At 36.6% G+C, this 17809-nt stretch overlaps 1 protein-coding gene across 1 annotated transcript in view; it reads left to right on the top strand.

The window, feature by feature from the left end:
• Positions 1 to 17018, top strand: part of LOC107718816 (ubiquitin conjugation factor E4 B-like) — a 28724-nt gene extending 11706 nt beyond the window's left edge. Inside the window, exons 7-26 of the mRNA XM_016526046.1 lie at positions 888 to 1029; positions 1760 to 1860; positions 2391 to 2505; positions 4297 to 4380; positions 4581 to 4637; positions 4722 to 4838; positions 5085 to 5183; positions 6663 to 6776; positions 6936 to 7134; positions 7230 to 7342; positions 8626 to 8753; positions 8858 to 8956; positions 9033 to 9268; positions 9352 to 9478; positions 9927 to 10071; positions 13753 to 13887; positions 14821 to 15012; positions 15126 to 15300; positions 15647 to 15793; positions 15954 to 17018. Coding sequence (XP_016381532.1) covers positions 888 to 1029; positions 1760 to 1860; positions 2391 to 2505; positions 4297 to 4380; positions 4581 to 4637; positions 4722 to 4838; positions 5085 to 5183; positions 6663 to 6776; positions 6936 to 7134; positions 7230 to 7342; positions 8626 to 8753; positions 8858 to 8956; positions 9033 to 9268; positions 9352 to 9478; positions 9927 to 10071; positions 13753 to 13887; positions 14821 to 15012; positions 15126 to 15300; positions 15647 to 15793; positions 15954 to 16015 — 2587 coding nt within the window. The 3' untranslated portion in view covers positions 16016 to 17018. The remainder of the gene's footprint in view (positions 1 to 887; positions 1030 to 1759; positions 1861 to 2390; positions 2506 to 4296; positions 4381 to 4580; positions 4638 to 4721; positions 4839 to 5084; positions 5184 to 6662; positions 6777 to 6935; positions 7135 to 7229; positions 7343 to 8625; positions 8754 to 8857; positions 8957 to 9032; positions 9269 to 9351; positions 9479 to 9926; positions 10072 to 13752; positions 13888 to 14820; positions 15013 to 15125; positions 15301 to 15646; positions 15794 to 15953) is intronic.
• The last annotated feature ends 791 nt before the right edge of the window (positions 17019 to 17809 follow it).

The following is a 17809-nucleotide window of genomic DNA, read 5'->3' as shown; positions in this document are numbered from 1 at the left end:
GATAAAGTAGAATTAAAATAGAATAGAAAGTGTTAGAGTTAGAGGGTCAAATAAAGGTGGAACAGATGTGTTTTTAGTCGTTTCTTGAAGATGGTTAAGGACTCAGCTGCTCGGATTGATATTTGTATATATTGAATATTGTAATGTAATATTGTTAAATATTGTTACAATTTAAAATAAATGTTTTCTATTTTGAGCACATCACAATTGTACATATCTACAATCATGTGAAAACCTGGAAATATCTTTTTTTTTTTTTTTTTTTTTTTCTACAGCCAGAAAAAAAGTCATGAAAATATAATACAATTTTGAAATTTCTATAGTAAATGTAAAATGCAAAAATTGTCCATTTGGAGACTTTTGTACACACAAACTACCATTGGAAAGTTTGGGGTTAATAAGATGATATATTTTAAAATGTATTTTATTCCTGTGATGGCAAAGCTGAATTACCCCATTACCACCGTCTTTAGTGTCACATGATCCTTCAGAATAAAATAATTAATTTCTTTAAATATTCTTACTGACCTCAAACCTTTGAACAGTAATGTAAAATTGGCGGGAAATGATTTATCAAGGCAACTGATCACTAAACACAGCTTGTGTTGTGGGGCAAAGTTTATTCTAACCATTGCTTGAAATGGAGATAAACCTTCATTTATATCTGATGACATAGCTGTTCTAAAGATAATTATTTTGATAGCTTGGTGGTTAGAGAAAAAGGGAAACATTTATGTATGAAAGACATTTCCTTGGTGGCTAAAGCTATGTGGTTTTGGTTATTTACTCAGTTTAGGTTTTTCCCCAGAAAGTTCATCTACACTCTACAACCTCCTTTATTGAAGGGAGTTTTTATCTCTCATAACTCTCTCTTTCTCTCTCTCTAGCCTGGGTGCATCCGGAGGGGGGATGGCTGGTGACTCAGGTAGTGACCGCTTTACCATAGAGTCCTGTAAAGAGACGGAGATGCTCAACTACCTCATCGAGCGTTTTGACTGTGTGGGAATGGAAGAGAGGAAGGCCCCAAAGGTAGCTGCTGATAAACATTATGGACACGTTTCCACAGTATTAATTCGGAACTCAGGCAATATAATTATGTTCCAGTATGACAAGCCATGCAAGAAAATAACTCATTACTTTAGCGGTTCATCAGATTTGTCAGTAGGTCAGAACAGAGGTGGTGTTGAGCAGGTGAAAGTGAAAGACAAAACATGTCTTGTCAAGCCAAGGGTAATTCCATCTTTGGCATGAGTTTTCATGTTGTGCTCATTTATCACCCTGTTTACACTAGACATGAGCGTCAAAAGTAATTTGCTCCTTTTATAATCAATTAAGCTACCAGAAGCGTTTGCTGCAGCATGTTGCTTCACGAAGTGCCTGTTTCAGTTTCACACTGTTTCAACACTATTATCCGTCTGTCCGAAATAGATAAGTTACTTAAAATAATTAAGTAAAAATGAAGTAAACTAACTTAAAATTTATTTAAATTTTTTTTATTCTTTTAAATTTTTATTTTATTTTATTGTTTTATTTTGCAATGCATTTAAATAAGGCTGTATGTCAAAGCCAAATTGTGTGGTGTTTCTGTTGTGTTGTTCTTTGCTGTTATGTAAAAATATAAACAATATAATTATAATGACAGAAAAAAAAAAATTTCTCATTATTCAGCCGTTTTACTTTTAGTTGTTGACCTTGAGCTTCAAGTTCAGGGTGTTTGGTCTATGTTCAGACACAACATTCATATGCTTTTCTTTTTCAGATGTGCAGCCAGCCAGCTGTCAGTCAGCTGCTTAGCAACATTCGTTCCCAGTGCATTTCCCATGCTGCACTAGTGCTTCAAGGTACCCTCACACAGCCCAGGTCAGTTACAGCAACCTTTCTCAACGCATTCTAAAGGTTTTTTGAAGGCGTTTTCACATTAGAGCTCTGACCTTTGGAATTCAGTTTGTTGCTGTCCAAACTCAAGTGCTCACCTTTTTTCAAAAAATGTGTCATGGGCTTCATTACATTTTGCAATCCTACACCGTTTGTGCAAGTGAACCGTGTTAATGTCTCTTAAAGTGTAAAGCTTTTCTAATAGCTGCCAGTCTATGCAGAAATTGGCTTCAGGAAGCAGCTTCATTCTGTATGTGTTAAGCTTTCTCCTCCACATTCGTTGCTTGGCTACAGCATTATACATCAACTGCTGCTAGTACTCGTGTTGACGATGCAGACAAAGACTGTGAAAAGAGACCTGCGGGGAAGGAGAGCAGAATCAAGCTCCAGTTCATACCAATATTGTGAAAACAGACCTAGTTTGAGTTTGTTGCATGATGTGGTTTGTCAGTTTGAATGCACATGAGTGTAATACATTTTGAATGAGATTGCCGCACCCTTTCTCTCTCTCTTAGGACCCCTCTACAGCCCTCCCTACTGGTTCCCTACATGCTGTGCCGGAACCTTCCGTATGGCTTCATCCAGGAGTTGGTGCGCATGACTCATCAGGAGGAGGATGTGTTTAAACAGGTGGGAGTTGCAGCAGATTACGGAGACAGGCTGCATGCTGCGTCAGTTTACTTTTGAAGCTCAAGAGTTCTTTATTATTGATACCAAACTCCTAGTGGTATTAAAGGGGTCATGAACTGAGAAATCAAAATTCCCTTGATCTTTTGACAAATAAAAGGGCCATTGCACTATAAAAATATCCAGTAAGTTTCAGATCTCAAAACTTTCTCGTAAGTCTAAAAACAGCTTATATTGAAGCCAATCTGCCAAAACGAGAGCTTGTGGAATGTGCCACTTTATAACGTAATAGAGCGGGTAAACCCCACCTCCGCAGAAGATGATCAACACCTGCTTCTACATCACTGTCTGTTTAGCTCGGCCCACTGATTCGCACATGTTGTGTAAATAATAAGAGAAGGAAAACGCAGGTCTACATGCAACCAAACGATAAAGATGCTCCAAAGACAATAAGACGCTGTGCAGTGCCAAGCTGTGGAAACACAGTCTTTGCACTGCCTTCCTTCTGATCCCAACATTAGGAAAGAGTGGATGAACTTTATTTTTAATGAAGATCCAGACCGCATCAGTAAGAACTTGGTCCTTTGTTCACTTCATTTTACTGCGGATTCGTTTGCAAACAAAGTTCAACGCAGGATTTTCAGAAAGATTCAAACTAAAAGATGCTGTGGCGACTATATTGGATCTGACAGTCATGTCGCTCCACATGAGTGTGAGTAACTGTTCTTATTACCTGGTCACTATTGCTTTGTCTGTTATTACAGATCGTTTGATATGAACTGAGTATTTATGCATTTTTTACCTAAATCTCAGCAGCGTCCATCTGTGAAGGATGTAGCTGTCAAACATACACAACTGTTAGCCAATCATAGCAGTGGGCGTTTACTTCCGAGTCTACAATCCGACTACCACACCTATTCAAACAGAGCGTTCCGATGAGGGGGGTCAAAAGAGGACAGAAAATAGCCTGTTACTGCTAAATTTTGTATAAGTTTTTTTATGTTAACATCTTGATAACATTATAGTTCATGACCCCTTTAAACATTTATTAAACATATTTATGGTTCATTTGTTTGTTTTTAGTAAGAATGGCTCAGTATTTAAAAATCATTATTTATTCCACATTATTTATCCCACATTAGGTTTTGTGGTTACAGTTTGGATACTTTAGACATTGCACATAAGGAATTAAAATATCAGCATTCAATTTAAAGAAAGATGGCGCAAGCACACTTTATAAGCAAAAATTGCACAGGAATATAAAGTTTTAGTTTTTGAATGATAAAATATAGATACACTACTGTGCAAAAGTTTGGGGTCAGTAAGAAATTGATACTTTTATTCAGCAAGAAAGAATACATTAAATTGATCAAAAGTGACAGTAAATACATTTTTAATACAAAAAAATATTACTTGACAAGATTTCTATTTCAAATAAATGATGTTCTTTTGAATTTTCTATTCATCAGAGTCTTGAAAAAACAATCACGGTTTCCACAAAATATCAAGTGGCTACAATTAGTAATAAAAAGAAATGTTGCATGAGCACCATATTATTGGAATGATTTGACACTAAATACTGGAATAAAAAAAGCTGAAAATTCAGCTTTGCCATCACAGAAATAAAATATTTTTGAAAATAAATTCAAGTTATTTTATTCAAATTGTTAAATTGTAATGCTAAAAATGACCTTGGGGTCAGCTGTTTGAAAGTCTTTCCAAAATGGCCAAGTCAAGTTAGTTCATAGAAAAGATGTGGAACTTTTGTCTTGATCAGTATTGTTTTTCTTTCAGATCTTCGTTCCCATTCTTCAAGGGCTCACTTTAGCTGTAAAAGAATGTTCTTTTGACAGTGACAACTTCAAGTTCCCTCTGATGGTAAGAGACTGTTTATTTAAAAGCATAATAAAACCGTATTGGCATGTTAGGACCAAACAAGCTCCCTTGATTTCTATATGAACACTGTTAGATATCTCTGATCTTCCAGACATGTTTCACACATATTGCTCCTCTGAATCAGTGAAAGACTTTGTAGGCTTTTGTTTTGTGTATGTGACTGAAATTTTATTGTTTTCCAGGCTTTGGCTGAGCTTTGTGAAATCAAGTTTGGGAAGACTCACCCTGTATGCAATTTGGTAGGTTTTGTAGGAGCTTACGAATTCAAGTCTGTCAGGTTATGCAGTTCACTGTTAATATTGTCTGTCTGCGTGTATTTTTAGATCACCTCTCTGCCATTGTGGTGTCCTGACCCTCTCAGTCCCGGGACAGGAAGAGAAATTCAAAGCCTCTCCTTTCTCGGAGCATTCTTCAGTCTTTCTGTGTTTGCTGAGGATGACGTAAGTCATTTCACTCTTTAAACAAATAAGGTTAATACAAAGTGAAGCATTGTGTAGGTGTCGTTGCAGACATCCTGGCATCCAGTTTATTGGGTGAGGGGACTGTGACGATTTGTTAATCTAATGAATAACTGATTTGTTAAATCAAATGAAAAATTGTGTGTTTGATTGGTCCAGACGCTACAATTGATAAATGATCACGGGAGGAAAATTTTTTATTTTTATGTCCTTTTTGCTATTCTGTAGACTAAAGTGGGAGACAAGTTCTTCTCCGGCCCTGCCATCACTATGGAGAACACCCGTGTGGTCAGCCAGTCACTGCAGCATTATCTGGAGTCCGCGAGGGTGAGCGGCCATAATATCACATACTCATAGATTTTTAATGAGCTGCTCCAATATTGAGGGAATATTCTTTTATAGAGCAGGGGTGCAAGTGGAGGCTATCTGTCTGCTTCAGTTTTTGGTCTTTCTTATATGATTATAAAAGTATAATTTCATGTGATTGGGGAAGGATTAAGAATGTGCATTTATTGTTAAGTTGCAACTTTTAGATAAGAATTTAGCATGGGGCAACATGACCTCCCTAATGGAACAAGAAGCTCCTTTTCCCAGTTGTCATCAGATTTTCACAGAATTTATAATGAAATATTTGGAATTAATTTAGAATATTGGGTTACACTTTACTTGAAGGGGTGTGCATAAGACTGACTAAAAATTACATAACTGAGCGAATGACACTTAATGACAGTTGTCATAAACATGCATAAAACCTCCTTCATATTCATGACATGTGTCATGTCATGATTATGAAGGTGTCATGTCAGTCTTATGCACACCCCTTCAAGTAAAGTGTTACCGAATATTGTAATCAAAATATATTATAATATATACTGTATTTTCTGGAAAAAGAGTTGCATGAGTTGCACCGGGTCAAAATTGCACTCAAAATTGAGTGTAATTGTTGAAAATAAATGTTTATGCAGATAAACTTGGGCTTACCTACCTCTCTCATTCAGCTAAAATCCAAATGTGTGAGCTTTGTGCATATTCTGCGTGTTTGATGTTAATTGCATTATATAAGTTGCTTAGGAATATAAATCACAGCATTTTCAAATGATAAAAAAACATATATATCACTGTGTGTGTGTATAGCAAGGTTAATATAGTTTTGAATTTTTAAATTAGTTTTATTACATCCTTGCTGAATAAAAGTTTTAATTTCTTTCAAAAAAAAGAAAGAATAAAAATTTACTGACCCCAAACTTTTGAATTGTAGTGTATATTGTTAGAAAAGATTTCTATTTTAAATAAATGCTCTTCTTTTTAACTTTTTATTCATCAAAGAACCCTGAAAAAAAGTATCACAGGTTCCAAAATATTAAAAATATTAAGCAGCACAACAGTTTCCAGCACTGATAATAAATCAGCATATTAGAATGATTTCTGAAGGATCATGTGACACTTTACACTGGAGTAATGATGCTGAAAATTCAGCTTTGCATCACAGGAATAAATTAGATTTTAATATACATTAAAATTGAAAAACATTATTTGACATAATAATATTTCACAATATTAAATTTTTTCCTGTATTTTTGATCAAATAAATGCAGCCTTGATGAGCATAAAAAACTCCTGTAAAAAATCTTTAAAAAATCGTTCTGATCGGTTTCTGATGAAAAATACTAAATTATTCCAATTATTATAAATTGACATAAATGAACATCCAAAATAAATATATAGAATGCTGAAATGAGATTTAGTGACCTCTTTAAAGAAAAAAAATATTTTGTAATTCTGAGTGTGCTGATGTTGGTTGTCCAGGGAGATCTGTTTAAAATCCTGCACAACATCTTGTTGAACGGAGAGACAAGGGAAGCAGCTCTGAGCTACATGGCAGCTCTGGTGAATCGTAATGTGAAGAAGGCTCAAATGCAGGTATGTCTGCTCAAGTATGTGCTGCTTTTAAAATGCCATCTTATCGAGGTATTAAAGTTGACAATTTCTTAGTGAATGTAAACCGGCAGGACAAAATTGGCAAATTAAAAATACTGTTAAAATACCTTACGATTATTTTTTCCTCCGTTCCTTCTTTAGACCGATGATAAGCTGGTGTCCACAGACGGCTTCATGCTGAACTTCCTGTGGGTGCTGCAGCAACTCAGTATGAAGATCAAGCTGGAAACAGTGGATGCTCTCTACATCTTCCACCCTAAGTGTCGGCTGAATGTCAGCACGGAAGAGACCCGGCTCAATGCCACGATGGAGGACCTGAAGAGCTGGCTCACTGAGCTGCGTGAGTGTGGGCTCTGTTCTGAGACAGACAAATCGCTTTAGATGCTCAGTTTGACTCGGGACAACCCATTTCCCGTTCCTCCCATTTCTCCACAGATGAAGACTCGTCCAAGTTCTCAGAGCCCAAGTTCCCTACAGAGTGCTTCTTCTTAACGCTACACGCACATCATCTGTCCATCCTCCCATGCTGTCGCATGCAACAGAAGTGCGCGCTCTCGGAATCTCTCGCTCTCTCTCTCTCTCTCTCTCTCTCTCTCTCCTTACCGTCAGATAACTTTAGTAACTTGTGCATTGTTTAACTTACTTGCTTTTAACATATCCGACCGAACTACAAACTTTCCAGTGATGTCTGTGAGATATTCACTCGACAAGCTCGCGCATCTGTGCAGCCGCGCGCTCAATCCATTCAGCGCGCTCTGCTTATCAGCTCGCATCTGTGCAGCCGCGCGCTCAATCCATTCAGCGCGCTCTGCTTACCAGCTCGTGCACATCCGCTATACAGGCGTGGATATTGAAAGTTTAACATTATATTAATTACTTACATGTACTTCATAGACATACTTAATCTCTAATAACTCCATTCTACTCTCTGTTGTTCTGTTTTCAGTGTTTCTTTTTCTGGACACAGCTCTATTCACACGCTGTTTGGTATCGGCTTTTGGTATCAGGGCATTTTTACGAGTACCAGTACAGGAGCGCAGTATCGGGCCCGATATCGGTATCGGTGCATCCCTAATTATCAGTCAGATCTTTGCCCTGTGCACAGAGAGGCTCTATTAGCCACGTTAAAGTACTGAAAAATGCATTTACTTATACTCGTTCAAATGTTTGGGCTCAGTCAGATTTGCTTTTGAAAGAAATTAATATTTTTTTTCAGCAGGGTTGCAGTAAATTGATCAAAAGTGATTGTAAAGACATTTACAAGATCATCTCTTTTTCAAATAGATGGTGTTCCTTTGAACTTTCTATTCATCAAAGAATCCTGGGGAAAATGTATCATAGTTTCCACAAAAATATTATGCAGCACAACTTTTTTTCAACAACAACATAATAATAATAATAATAATAATAAATGTTCCTTGAGCACCAAATCGGCATATAAGAATGATTTCTGAAGGATCATGTCAGTTGGAGTAATGGCTGCTAAAAATTAATCTTTGCCATCACATGAATAAATTACATTTTAAAATACATTGAAATAGAAATCAAATTATTACAATGGTTATATTTCAAAATATTTCAAGTTTTGTTTTTTACTATATTTTTTGATCAAATAAATTCAGCCTTGGTCAGCATAAGAGACTTCTTTCAAAAACATTTAAAAAATCTTTCTGACCTCAAACGTTTGAATGGTAATGAACATTTACTGTTATAATCTTCTGTTATTCTTACTGTTGTATTTACTGTTATAAATACATGCTTTGTGTATATATAGAATATATATTAGAATATATTTATTTAATAAATAGTAAGTAAATGTCTGTGTTGACAGAAACTGGTGCGCTCTAAAGCCTGCGCAGACGCAGGGCTGCTGGATGAGAACCTGCTGCGCAGATGTCTGCAGTTCTTCAGTATGGTCATCCAGCTCATCTTGCGTATGGTGGAACCTGCCTACCCAGGGTCAGTTCACTTAACATCTCTTCAGATGCCCCTTACATTCTTTTAGCCAAATTGTAGTCAAGACGTTGTTCTGTTCTGATTTCCTGTCTTTTATCACCTTACAGCGTAACCCTGCCTCTGAACCCAGAAATCCCCAAAAGTTTTGCAGCACTGCCAGAGTTTTACATTGAAGATGTGGCCGAGTTCTTGCTTTTTATTGTGCAGTAAGTGTATGAGATTGCTGAAATCTGCACATTTATATTGTTAGAATCCAAATTTAGTAAAATGTTTGTTTCTCAGGTACTTTCCACAGGTTCTCTATGAGCCGTGCACTGAAGACATTGTGAACTTTCTGGTGGTCTTCATTTGCAGTCAGAATTACATAAAGAACCCATACTTGATCGCCAAGCTGGTGGAGGTGCTGTTTGTCACCAATCCTGCAGTGCAGCCGCGTACTCAGCGATTCTTTGAGATGATGGAGAACCACCCACTGTCTATCAATCAGCTTGTGCCAGCTCTCATGAAGTTTTACACCGGTGAAAAGGGTTCTAAAATATAATTTTTAAAGTCTGTTCTATGCATTTTGATTTGTTAATGCTAAATGGATGTGTTTTCTTAGATGTGGAGCACACTGGAGCCACAAGCGAGTTCTATGACAAGTTCACCATCCGTTACCACATCAGCACCATATTCAAAAGCCTATGGCAAAACATTAACCACCAAGGCACCTTCCTGGAGGAGTTCAAGTGAGTTCACCATTTTGAGTGAAATTTGAAATAGTTATAGACTGAGGATGTATCACCCAGGCCGATTAAGTGACAGAAATTTGATAATGAATGAAAAACTGTTTTTGTTTGCAATTTTAAAAAATGATTTGTTAATATTGTGTAAAATAAGTATTAATTTTATTTCAGCAATTTTGTGTACATTTCAATTAAATAGTCATGTTATATATCAGCATAATATAACAGCTAATGAAAAACTCGATTGACTCAATAACGATTGAACACTAATTTGAAAAATACAAAATGTATATAAATATCTAAAATAAATATAACAATTACATTTTTTATTATAGTCTAATTTTTTTTTTACATTTATTTGATTGTGTAATATTTTTGTTAAATGTTTATATATTTATTTTACACGTATATTAATCATACCTTTTTCCTCTATCTCATATTCATTCTGCAGCTCTGGTAAACAGTTTGTACGCTACATCAACATGCTAATTAACGATACAACTTTTCTGCTGGACGAGAGTTTGGAGTCTCTGAAACGCATCCATGAGATGCAGGAGGAGATGAAGAATAAAGAGCAATGGGACCAGCTGCCCAGGGTCAGCACATATCACAACTTTACCAATAATTCAGTTACCTACCCTTTTATCTGCATTGTAATGGATATAATGCACTAATGTGCCAGGGGAAAAGCATTGGCTTTAAGGCTAAAAGGAAGGGGAGTGACTTTTAAAGTCTGTGTAAAGGCAATTCAGAGAATTGTTTCTAAACATTATAAATGTTAGAAAAATATTGCTGAAAACACATTACAAAGACTGTGAACTATGTAGTACTGTAATGTGGAGTTAGACCGTTAAACAGTTTTTCACCAATTTTGTGTTCAGGATTTTTTTGGGCGGGCCTGAAATCATGTCTTGATGATGCACTGGAGCCACGGAGCATGGCCCCTCCCCTAACACTAGGTGTGTTCGGCTTGAAGCGGCGCAGCGCAGACCAATCGGTGTATGGCATCAAAGTACCGCAAGCGCGATAAGAGAGCAGATGCTCCTTATGTGTTTGAATCGCTTTCGCGGTACTTTAATATCATACACTAGCCAGGTTTCCATCCAAAGTTGCGAACCTTACAGCGTAACCCTGCCTCTGAACCCAGAAATCCCCAAAAGTTTTGCAGCACTGCCAGAGTTTTACATTGAAGATGTGGCCGAGTTCTTGCTTTTTATTGTGCAGTAAGTGTATGAGATTGCTGAAATCTGCACATTTATATTGTTAGAATCCAAATTTAGTAAAATGTTTGTTTCTCAGGTACTTTCCACAGGTTCTCTATGAGCCGTGCACTGAAGACATTGTGAACTTTCTGGTGGTCTTCATTTGCAGTCAGAATTACATAAAGAACCCATACTTGATCGCCAAGCTGGTGGAGGTGCTGTTTGTCACCAATCCTGCAGTGCAGCCGCGTACTCAGCGATTCTTTGAGATGATGGAGAACCACCCACTGTCTATCAATCAGCTTGTGCCAGCTCTCATGAAGTTTTACACCGGTGAAAAGGGTTCTAAAATATAATTTTTAAAGTCTGTTCTATGCATTTTGATTTGTTAATGCTAAATGGATGTGTTTTCTTAGATGTGGAGCACACTGGAGCCACAAGCGAGTTCTATGACAAGTTCACCATCCGTTACCACATCAGCACCATATTCAAAAGCCTATGGCAAAACATTAACCACCAAGGCACCTTCCTGGAGGAGTTCAAGTGAGTTCACCATTTTGAGTGAAATTTGAAATAGTTATAGACTGAGGATGTATCACCCAGGCCGATTAAGTGACAGAAATTTGATAATGAATGAAAAACTGTTTTTGTTTGCAATTTTAAAAAATGATTTGTTAATATTGTGTAAAATAAGTATTAATTTTATTTCAGCAATTTTGTGTACATTTCAATTAAATAGTCATGTTATATATCAGCATAATATAACAGCTAATGAAAAACTCGATTGACTCAATAACGATTGAACACTAATTTGAAAAATACAAAATGTATATAAATATCTAAAATAAATATAACAATTACATTTTTTATTATAGTCTAATTTTTTTTTTACATTTATTTGATTGTGTAATATTTTTGTTAAATGTTTATATATTTATTTTACACGTATATTAATCATACCTTTTTCCTCTATCTCATATTCATTCTGCAGCTCTGGTAAACAGTTTGTACGCTACATCAACATGCTAATTAACGATACAACTTTTCTGCTGGACGAGAGTTTGGAGTCTCTGAAACGCATCCATGAGATGCAGGAGGAGATGAAGAATAAAGAGCAATGGGACCAGCTGCCCAGGGTCAGCACATATCACAACTTTACCAATAATTCAGTTACCTACCCTTTTATCTGCATTGTAATGGATATAATGCACTAATGTGCCAGGGGAAAAGCATTGGCTTTAAGGCTAAAAGGAAGGGGAGTGACTTTTAAAGTCTGTGTACAGGCAATTCAGAGAATTGTTTCTAAACATTATAAATGTTAGAAACGTATTGCTGAAAACACATTACAAAGACTGTGAACTATGTAGTACTGTAATGTGGAGTTAGACCGTTAAACAGTTTTTCACCAATTTTGTGTTCAGGATTTTTTTGGGCGGGCCTGAAATCATGTCTTGATGATGCACTGGAGCCACGGAGCATGGCCCCTCCCCTAACACTAGGTGTGTTCGGCTTGAAGCGGCGCAGCGCAGACCAATCGGTGTATGGCATCAAAGTACCGCAAGCGCGATAAGAGAGCAGATGCTCCTTATGTGTTTGAATCGCTTTCGCGGTACTTTAATATCATACACTAGCCAGGTTTCCATCCAAAGTTGCGAATTTAACTTGTACGCAAAATTGGAATATCGCATAAAATGTGCAAATAATCACCGTTTCCATCGGACGAGTCAAAGAGAACAAAATCGTCTGCCACTAAATATCACTAAGAAAAGTAAGAGAAGCCACTGAATATAATAATTTTCATATATAATAAATTACTTGCGCCTCGAGCGAGCAGACGAAACACAATAAATGCAGTCATTGCTTTCGGAGGTGGATGCCTTCTGTTTAGGAAGTTCTGGGATGCAATTATACAGAAACACTTTGACAAAAGACTTTGCACGGGCATTTAAGAATTATCATAACATTTCAGATGCTGTGCAACGAGATCGGTCCGCTGGTTTTAGTCAGGTTATGCCGTCCCATAGCGCAAAGTCACATGACTTTTGATGCGCATGGAGGAATTTTTCGCACAAGTCAACAACCACCTCAAGTGAGCGTAAAAACAATTTTGCCAATTAAGGGATTGTTTTTCGAAATTGTCAGTTTTCATCACTCTTTTCTGATGCGATACTTCAAAATGCGCATAAAAACTGGGTGATGGAAACATATAGCTACTGATCGTTCTGCGCAGCGCCGATTCAAGTCGAACACAACTAATAACTAGAGTGCATTAGCATCAGTGGTTCAACACCGTCATTACTGTCATTACCGTTAGTTACTACAGCCTACAGTTTCCTAGCTTGCTATGCCTTCGTCACGTAAATGCATATTACCTGGATGCGGTAATTTACAAAACAGCTCAGTCTCCGTATTTTAAATTATTTGTATGACAGTTGAGAGAGGTGGCAGCTTTCCCGCGAGTGGGTGTGGTTTCAATGCAGACAGCAGACACGCCCCCACCGTTTGAGAGCAGAAAGTACTGCTTATTTTTTCAATATTTTGATAACTTATTTTATTTACTTGGCGTTTTTTCTTATCATTCAAATTTGGCTGGGTGTTTAATAACACATTTTTCAGCCTACAGTTTCCTAGCTTGCTATGCCTTCGTCACGTAAATGCATATTACCTGGATGCGGTAATTTACAAAACAGCTCAGTCTCCGTATTTTAAATTATTTGTATGACAGTTGAGAGAGGTGGCAGCTTTCCCGCGAGTGGGTGTGGTTTCAATGCAGACAGCAGACACGCCCCCACCGTTTGAGAGCAGAAAGTACTGCTTATTTTTTCAATATTTTGATAACTTATTTTATTTACTTAAATAAATAACTTATTTTCTTATCATTCAAATTTGGCTGGGTGTTTAATAACACATTTTTCTGTGGTGTGACAAACTCAGAACACATATGTAATATTACTTTACACAGACTTTAAAGGTTTAAAGGGAATGGTTGTACAGCAGTGTTTCTACTTGCATTGACACTTTTTGTTTTTCAGTTCCAGTCACGTCTAATTTCACGTGAAACGTTTTGATCCTCAGGAGCAGCAGCAGAGCCGACAGTCCCAGCTGACTCAGGATGAGAGAGTATCACGATCGTACCTGGCTTTAGCCACAGAGACAGTGGATATGTTCCATATCCTCACCAAACAGGTCCAGAAGCCCTTCCTCAGGCCTGTAAGTATGGAAACATGTTACACTCCTGCATGCTGTAAAAACACGCCATGACATTATTATGACATTCAAAATTTTGGGGACGGTAAGATTTTTTTTGAAAAAAGTCTCTTATGCTCACCAAGGCTGCATTTATTTGATCAAAAATGCAGTAAAACAGTAATATTGTTTTCTATTTTAATGTAATGGCATTTTCAGCAGCCATTACTCCAGTCTTCAGTGTCACATGATTCTTCAGAAATCATTCTGATATGCTGTTATGAAACATTTCTTGTTATTAGCAATGCTGAAAACATTAGTAATGCTTTATATTTTTCGGGGAAAACTGTGATACATTTTTCTTTCAGGACTCTTTGATGAATGGACAGTTTAAAAAACAGCATTTAATTGAAATCAAAATCTATTTAATGCTGAATAAAAGTATCAAATTCTTTCTTTCTTTCTTTTTTTTTTCACTTTCACATTTCTGACTCCAAGCTTTTGAGCGGTAGTGTATGAACAGCTTAACAGGTTGTTATATGAGTAGAAGCTGTTTAATAAAGCTATATAAGCAGACAGTCGTAGAAATATAACTTAAAAAACATTTCAACAGACAACAAACAGATCCACTTTAGGAAGCACCTACAAAAGAGGTAGAGTGTAACAAAGTCTAATTAATTCAGCTTTGGTTATTAGGAAAAAAGCATGAGCACTGTAATCTGCTGCTTGCAGTAAATGAATCTCCTGCGCTCTGCTCTCTGCAGGTATTTATAGTCTTCAGGGAAAATTGAGCTACTGCCAGGGTTAGAACATTGAGTTTATTCAGAGGAGATGTGAGAAAGGGCACTTTTAATGACACTAATAGAGCAAATACTATATTTGTAGGTTCTGTTGAAAATGCACAAAAATTATAAAATGTCTTATGATGACTCATGTATATTCTGTTGTATTGAACAGGAACTGGGTCCTCGTCTGGCTGCCATGTTGAATTATAACCTGCAGCAGCTATGTGGGCCTAAATGTCGAGACTTGAAGGTGGAAAACCCAGAAAAATATGGTTTTGAGCCAAAGAAGCTCCTGGATCAACTCACTGACATTTATCTGCAGCTGGACTGTGCACGGTTTGCTAAAGCCATTGCAGATGACCAGGTCTGTATCTGCTCACCGTGATCTTCGGTGGCTAGACAGCAAATGTAGTTTGGTGCTTAACTGTATTGCAAGAAAAATATGTGGATAACTTTTTTTTTCTCTTTCACTTTTAGCGGTCATACAGCAGGGAGCTGTTTGAGGAGGTCATTTCAAAAATGAGGAAAGCGGGCATAAAATCCACCATTGCTATTGAGAAATTCAAACTTCTGTTGGAAAAGGTAGAGGAGATAGTAGCCCGCAATTCTCAGTCTGAGATGGATTACAACGATGCCCCAGATGAGTTTAAAGGTGAGAGTCATCAAGTTGTTTTACATCATATTTTTAGTCATACACTACTGCTCAAGTTTGGGGTTTGAGACGTTTTTTTGTTTTTGAAAGAAGTCTCTTATGCTCACCAAAGCTGCATTTATTTGATTAAAAGAAAGTAAAAACAGTAATATTATGGAATATTATTCTATTTTAAATGAGCTGTTTTTTATTTGAATATATTTTAAAATGTAACTTATTCATGTGATGGCAATGATCACATGCATCCTTGCAAGTAAAAAGTGTTAATTTCTTAAAAAAAATTGAAGTGTAGCTACAAATGTAATAGTTGATTGGAGCAATTAACATTGACATCCTATCCAAACAGACCCGCTGATGGACACTCTCATGACTGATCCCGTGCAACTTCCTTCTGGCAACATCATGGATCGAGCCATCATTCTGCGACACCTCCTGAACTCTCCCACTGACCCCTTCAACAGACAGCCTCTCACCGAGAGCATGCTGGAACCAGGTACCCACCACACACAGCTTTACAAAGACTACACGAGCTGCTACTTTCAGCGCTGCTGCCAAATGCACTTTGTGACTTGTCTTTTTTTTAAATTTATTTTTTTTTTTTATAATTGTTAGACTGTGTAACGCTGACTCCATACTTTTCCCTCTCTCCACAGTCCCAGAGCTGAAGGCGCGTATCCAGGCCTGGATGAGAGAGAAGCAGAGTGGCCGTGTTTGAGTTTTCTCAGTGAGCCAAGCTTGCCCTGCAGTTTAAATGTTTCACCAAGCTGGAAGTGAACTGAAGAGAGAGAAGGAGAAATAAAAGATGACAGTACCCAAATTGTTTTCCTCCCTTTATCCTCTTTATCGAGCCACTGTCTGAAAGGCTCATGGTTCTAAATTGAAACATAATAAAGTTTAGACTTTTGAAACATTTTGATTTTGAATTTGTATGTCTGCACATACATACCAAGCTGAAAGAGCACACAGTTTTACCACCCCAAAGTTAACAAATTTGGATATATAAAGAAATTGCTTCCCATTGTGTTTTTGTTGTCCTCACGGATGCATTTTAGTGGTTCTCATGGTAAGGGAAAACATTGAGGAAGGGGATCCATTTCATGTTTGTGAAGAATGTTAAGTAACACCAGTATTTCCATTTTTTCCATTTACACTCAGTAGAATGACAAAACATTGGCTGTAGACATGCAGTTTACCATTCAGTCAGTTTATTTTATATGGTTGGAGGAATACAATACATTTTAAATAATCAAATTAACAAGCTCTAGACTGTCTTGTAGAAAATACAATAGATGTTGGTGTAAATTGATGGACACATGCCAGTGGAGCATCAGATGGTGATTGACTCTGTATTAGAATTTTGTTGGTTTGCATAGAAATCTCATATGTACACGGTGTGACTAAAATTGGACTAAAATCTGAATCGGAGCTCAAACCCAGGATCAAATCAAAGAATGTGATGCTGTGTTGTAACATGATCGTCATAAAAATGCCAGTACATCATGTTTTTTGTTCTGTTCTCCAACATTTTTTGGATCCTAAAGGTTCGTCATCACTTGTTATTACTATTAACCCCAGTTGTTGGATGTAAGAGTTTTTCCAGTGACTTAAAGGGTTTATCTGTACAGGAATTTGCTTCCTTTGCTACAAACTTCTTTTGGACCCAGCTCCTTGAACTGTAATAAATGGTAATGCACACACAATGATAGCTGTTGCATTTCTTTTCACTCTTCCTGACTTTTGTTAAATTCATCAGCCACGTTTTGCAAAACATTGGCAAGTAGGTCTAGATTGATTTAAGTTTATTAAAAAATATTGTTATATGATTTTGTAGATGGCAGAGTGTGTTTTTGTATAATTGTACAATATTTACAGTTTTTAAGTTTAAAAAAAAAAAAATATATTTTCCATTTTAAAGTTTGTTTTTGTCATTTTTATTTTATTTTTTTAAATGTTTCTAGTTTTATTTTTATTTCAGCTTTGGTTTATTTAGGTTGATGAGAAATGCTGAAAAAACAAAAAACATTTTTGTTACTTAAAGCTGCACTTTTGGCGCTCTAGCGGTTAATAAACAGAACTGCGTGCGAGCGACTTCTCTCTGTTTATAGGTGCGTCCCAAATCGCGTACTTATGCACTATTCTGTGACGTTTTGTAGTATAAATAGTGTGAGTAGTGCGTTCACACTGAAAATTCCGAAAAGAAAAAGTTTAAATACCCGGATGATGCACTTAACCGAAAAAATAAAGTGTGGAACGTTGGACACTTCATTTTTTTTTTTTTTTTTAATGCTTTATTTAGTGACAATTCACATACAAATTGACAATAAAAGCAAAAATGTCAATAAATTCAAAGAAACAATGATTGTAAAAAAATTATAATGCAAATTAAGAAAAAAAAGAGAAAAAAACTAAATAAATCAACAACAAAAAAAAAAGAAAAAAGAACTATATATAGATGGGTATTGAGAACAAATCCATATCTCTTAACTACAAAATAAGTGTAAAGGTCCTT

Source organism: Sinocyclocheilus rhinocerous, unplaced genomic scaffold (genome assembly GCF_001515625.1).
Source record: "Sinocyclocheilus rhinocerous isolate Xijiao unplaced genomic scaffold, SAMN03320098_v1.1 scaffold2017, whole genome shotgun sequence".
In the NCBI taxonomy this organism is placed as follows: Eukaryota; Metazoa; Chordata; class Actinopteri; order Cypriniformes; family Cyprinidae; genus Sinocyclocheilus; species Sinocyclocheilus rhinocerous.
Note: the sequence above shows the minus strand (reverse complement) of the source record. Positions and strands in the feature narration are given on the sequence as shown.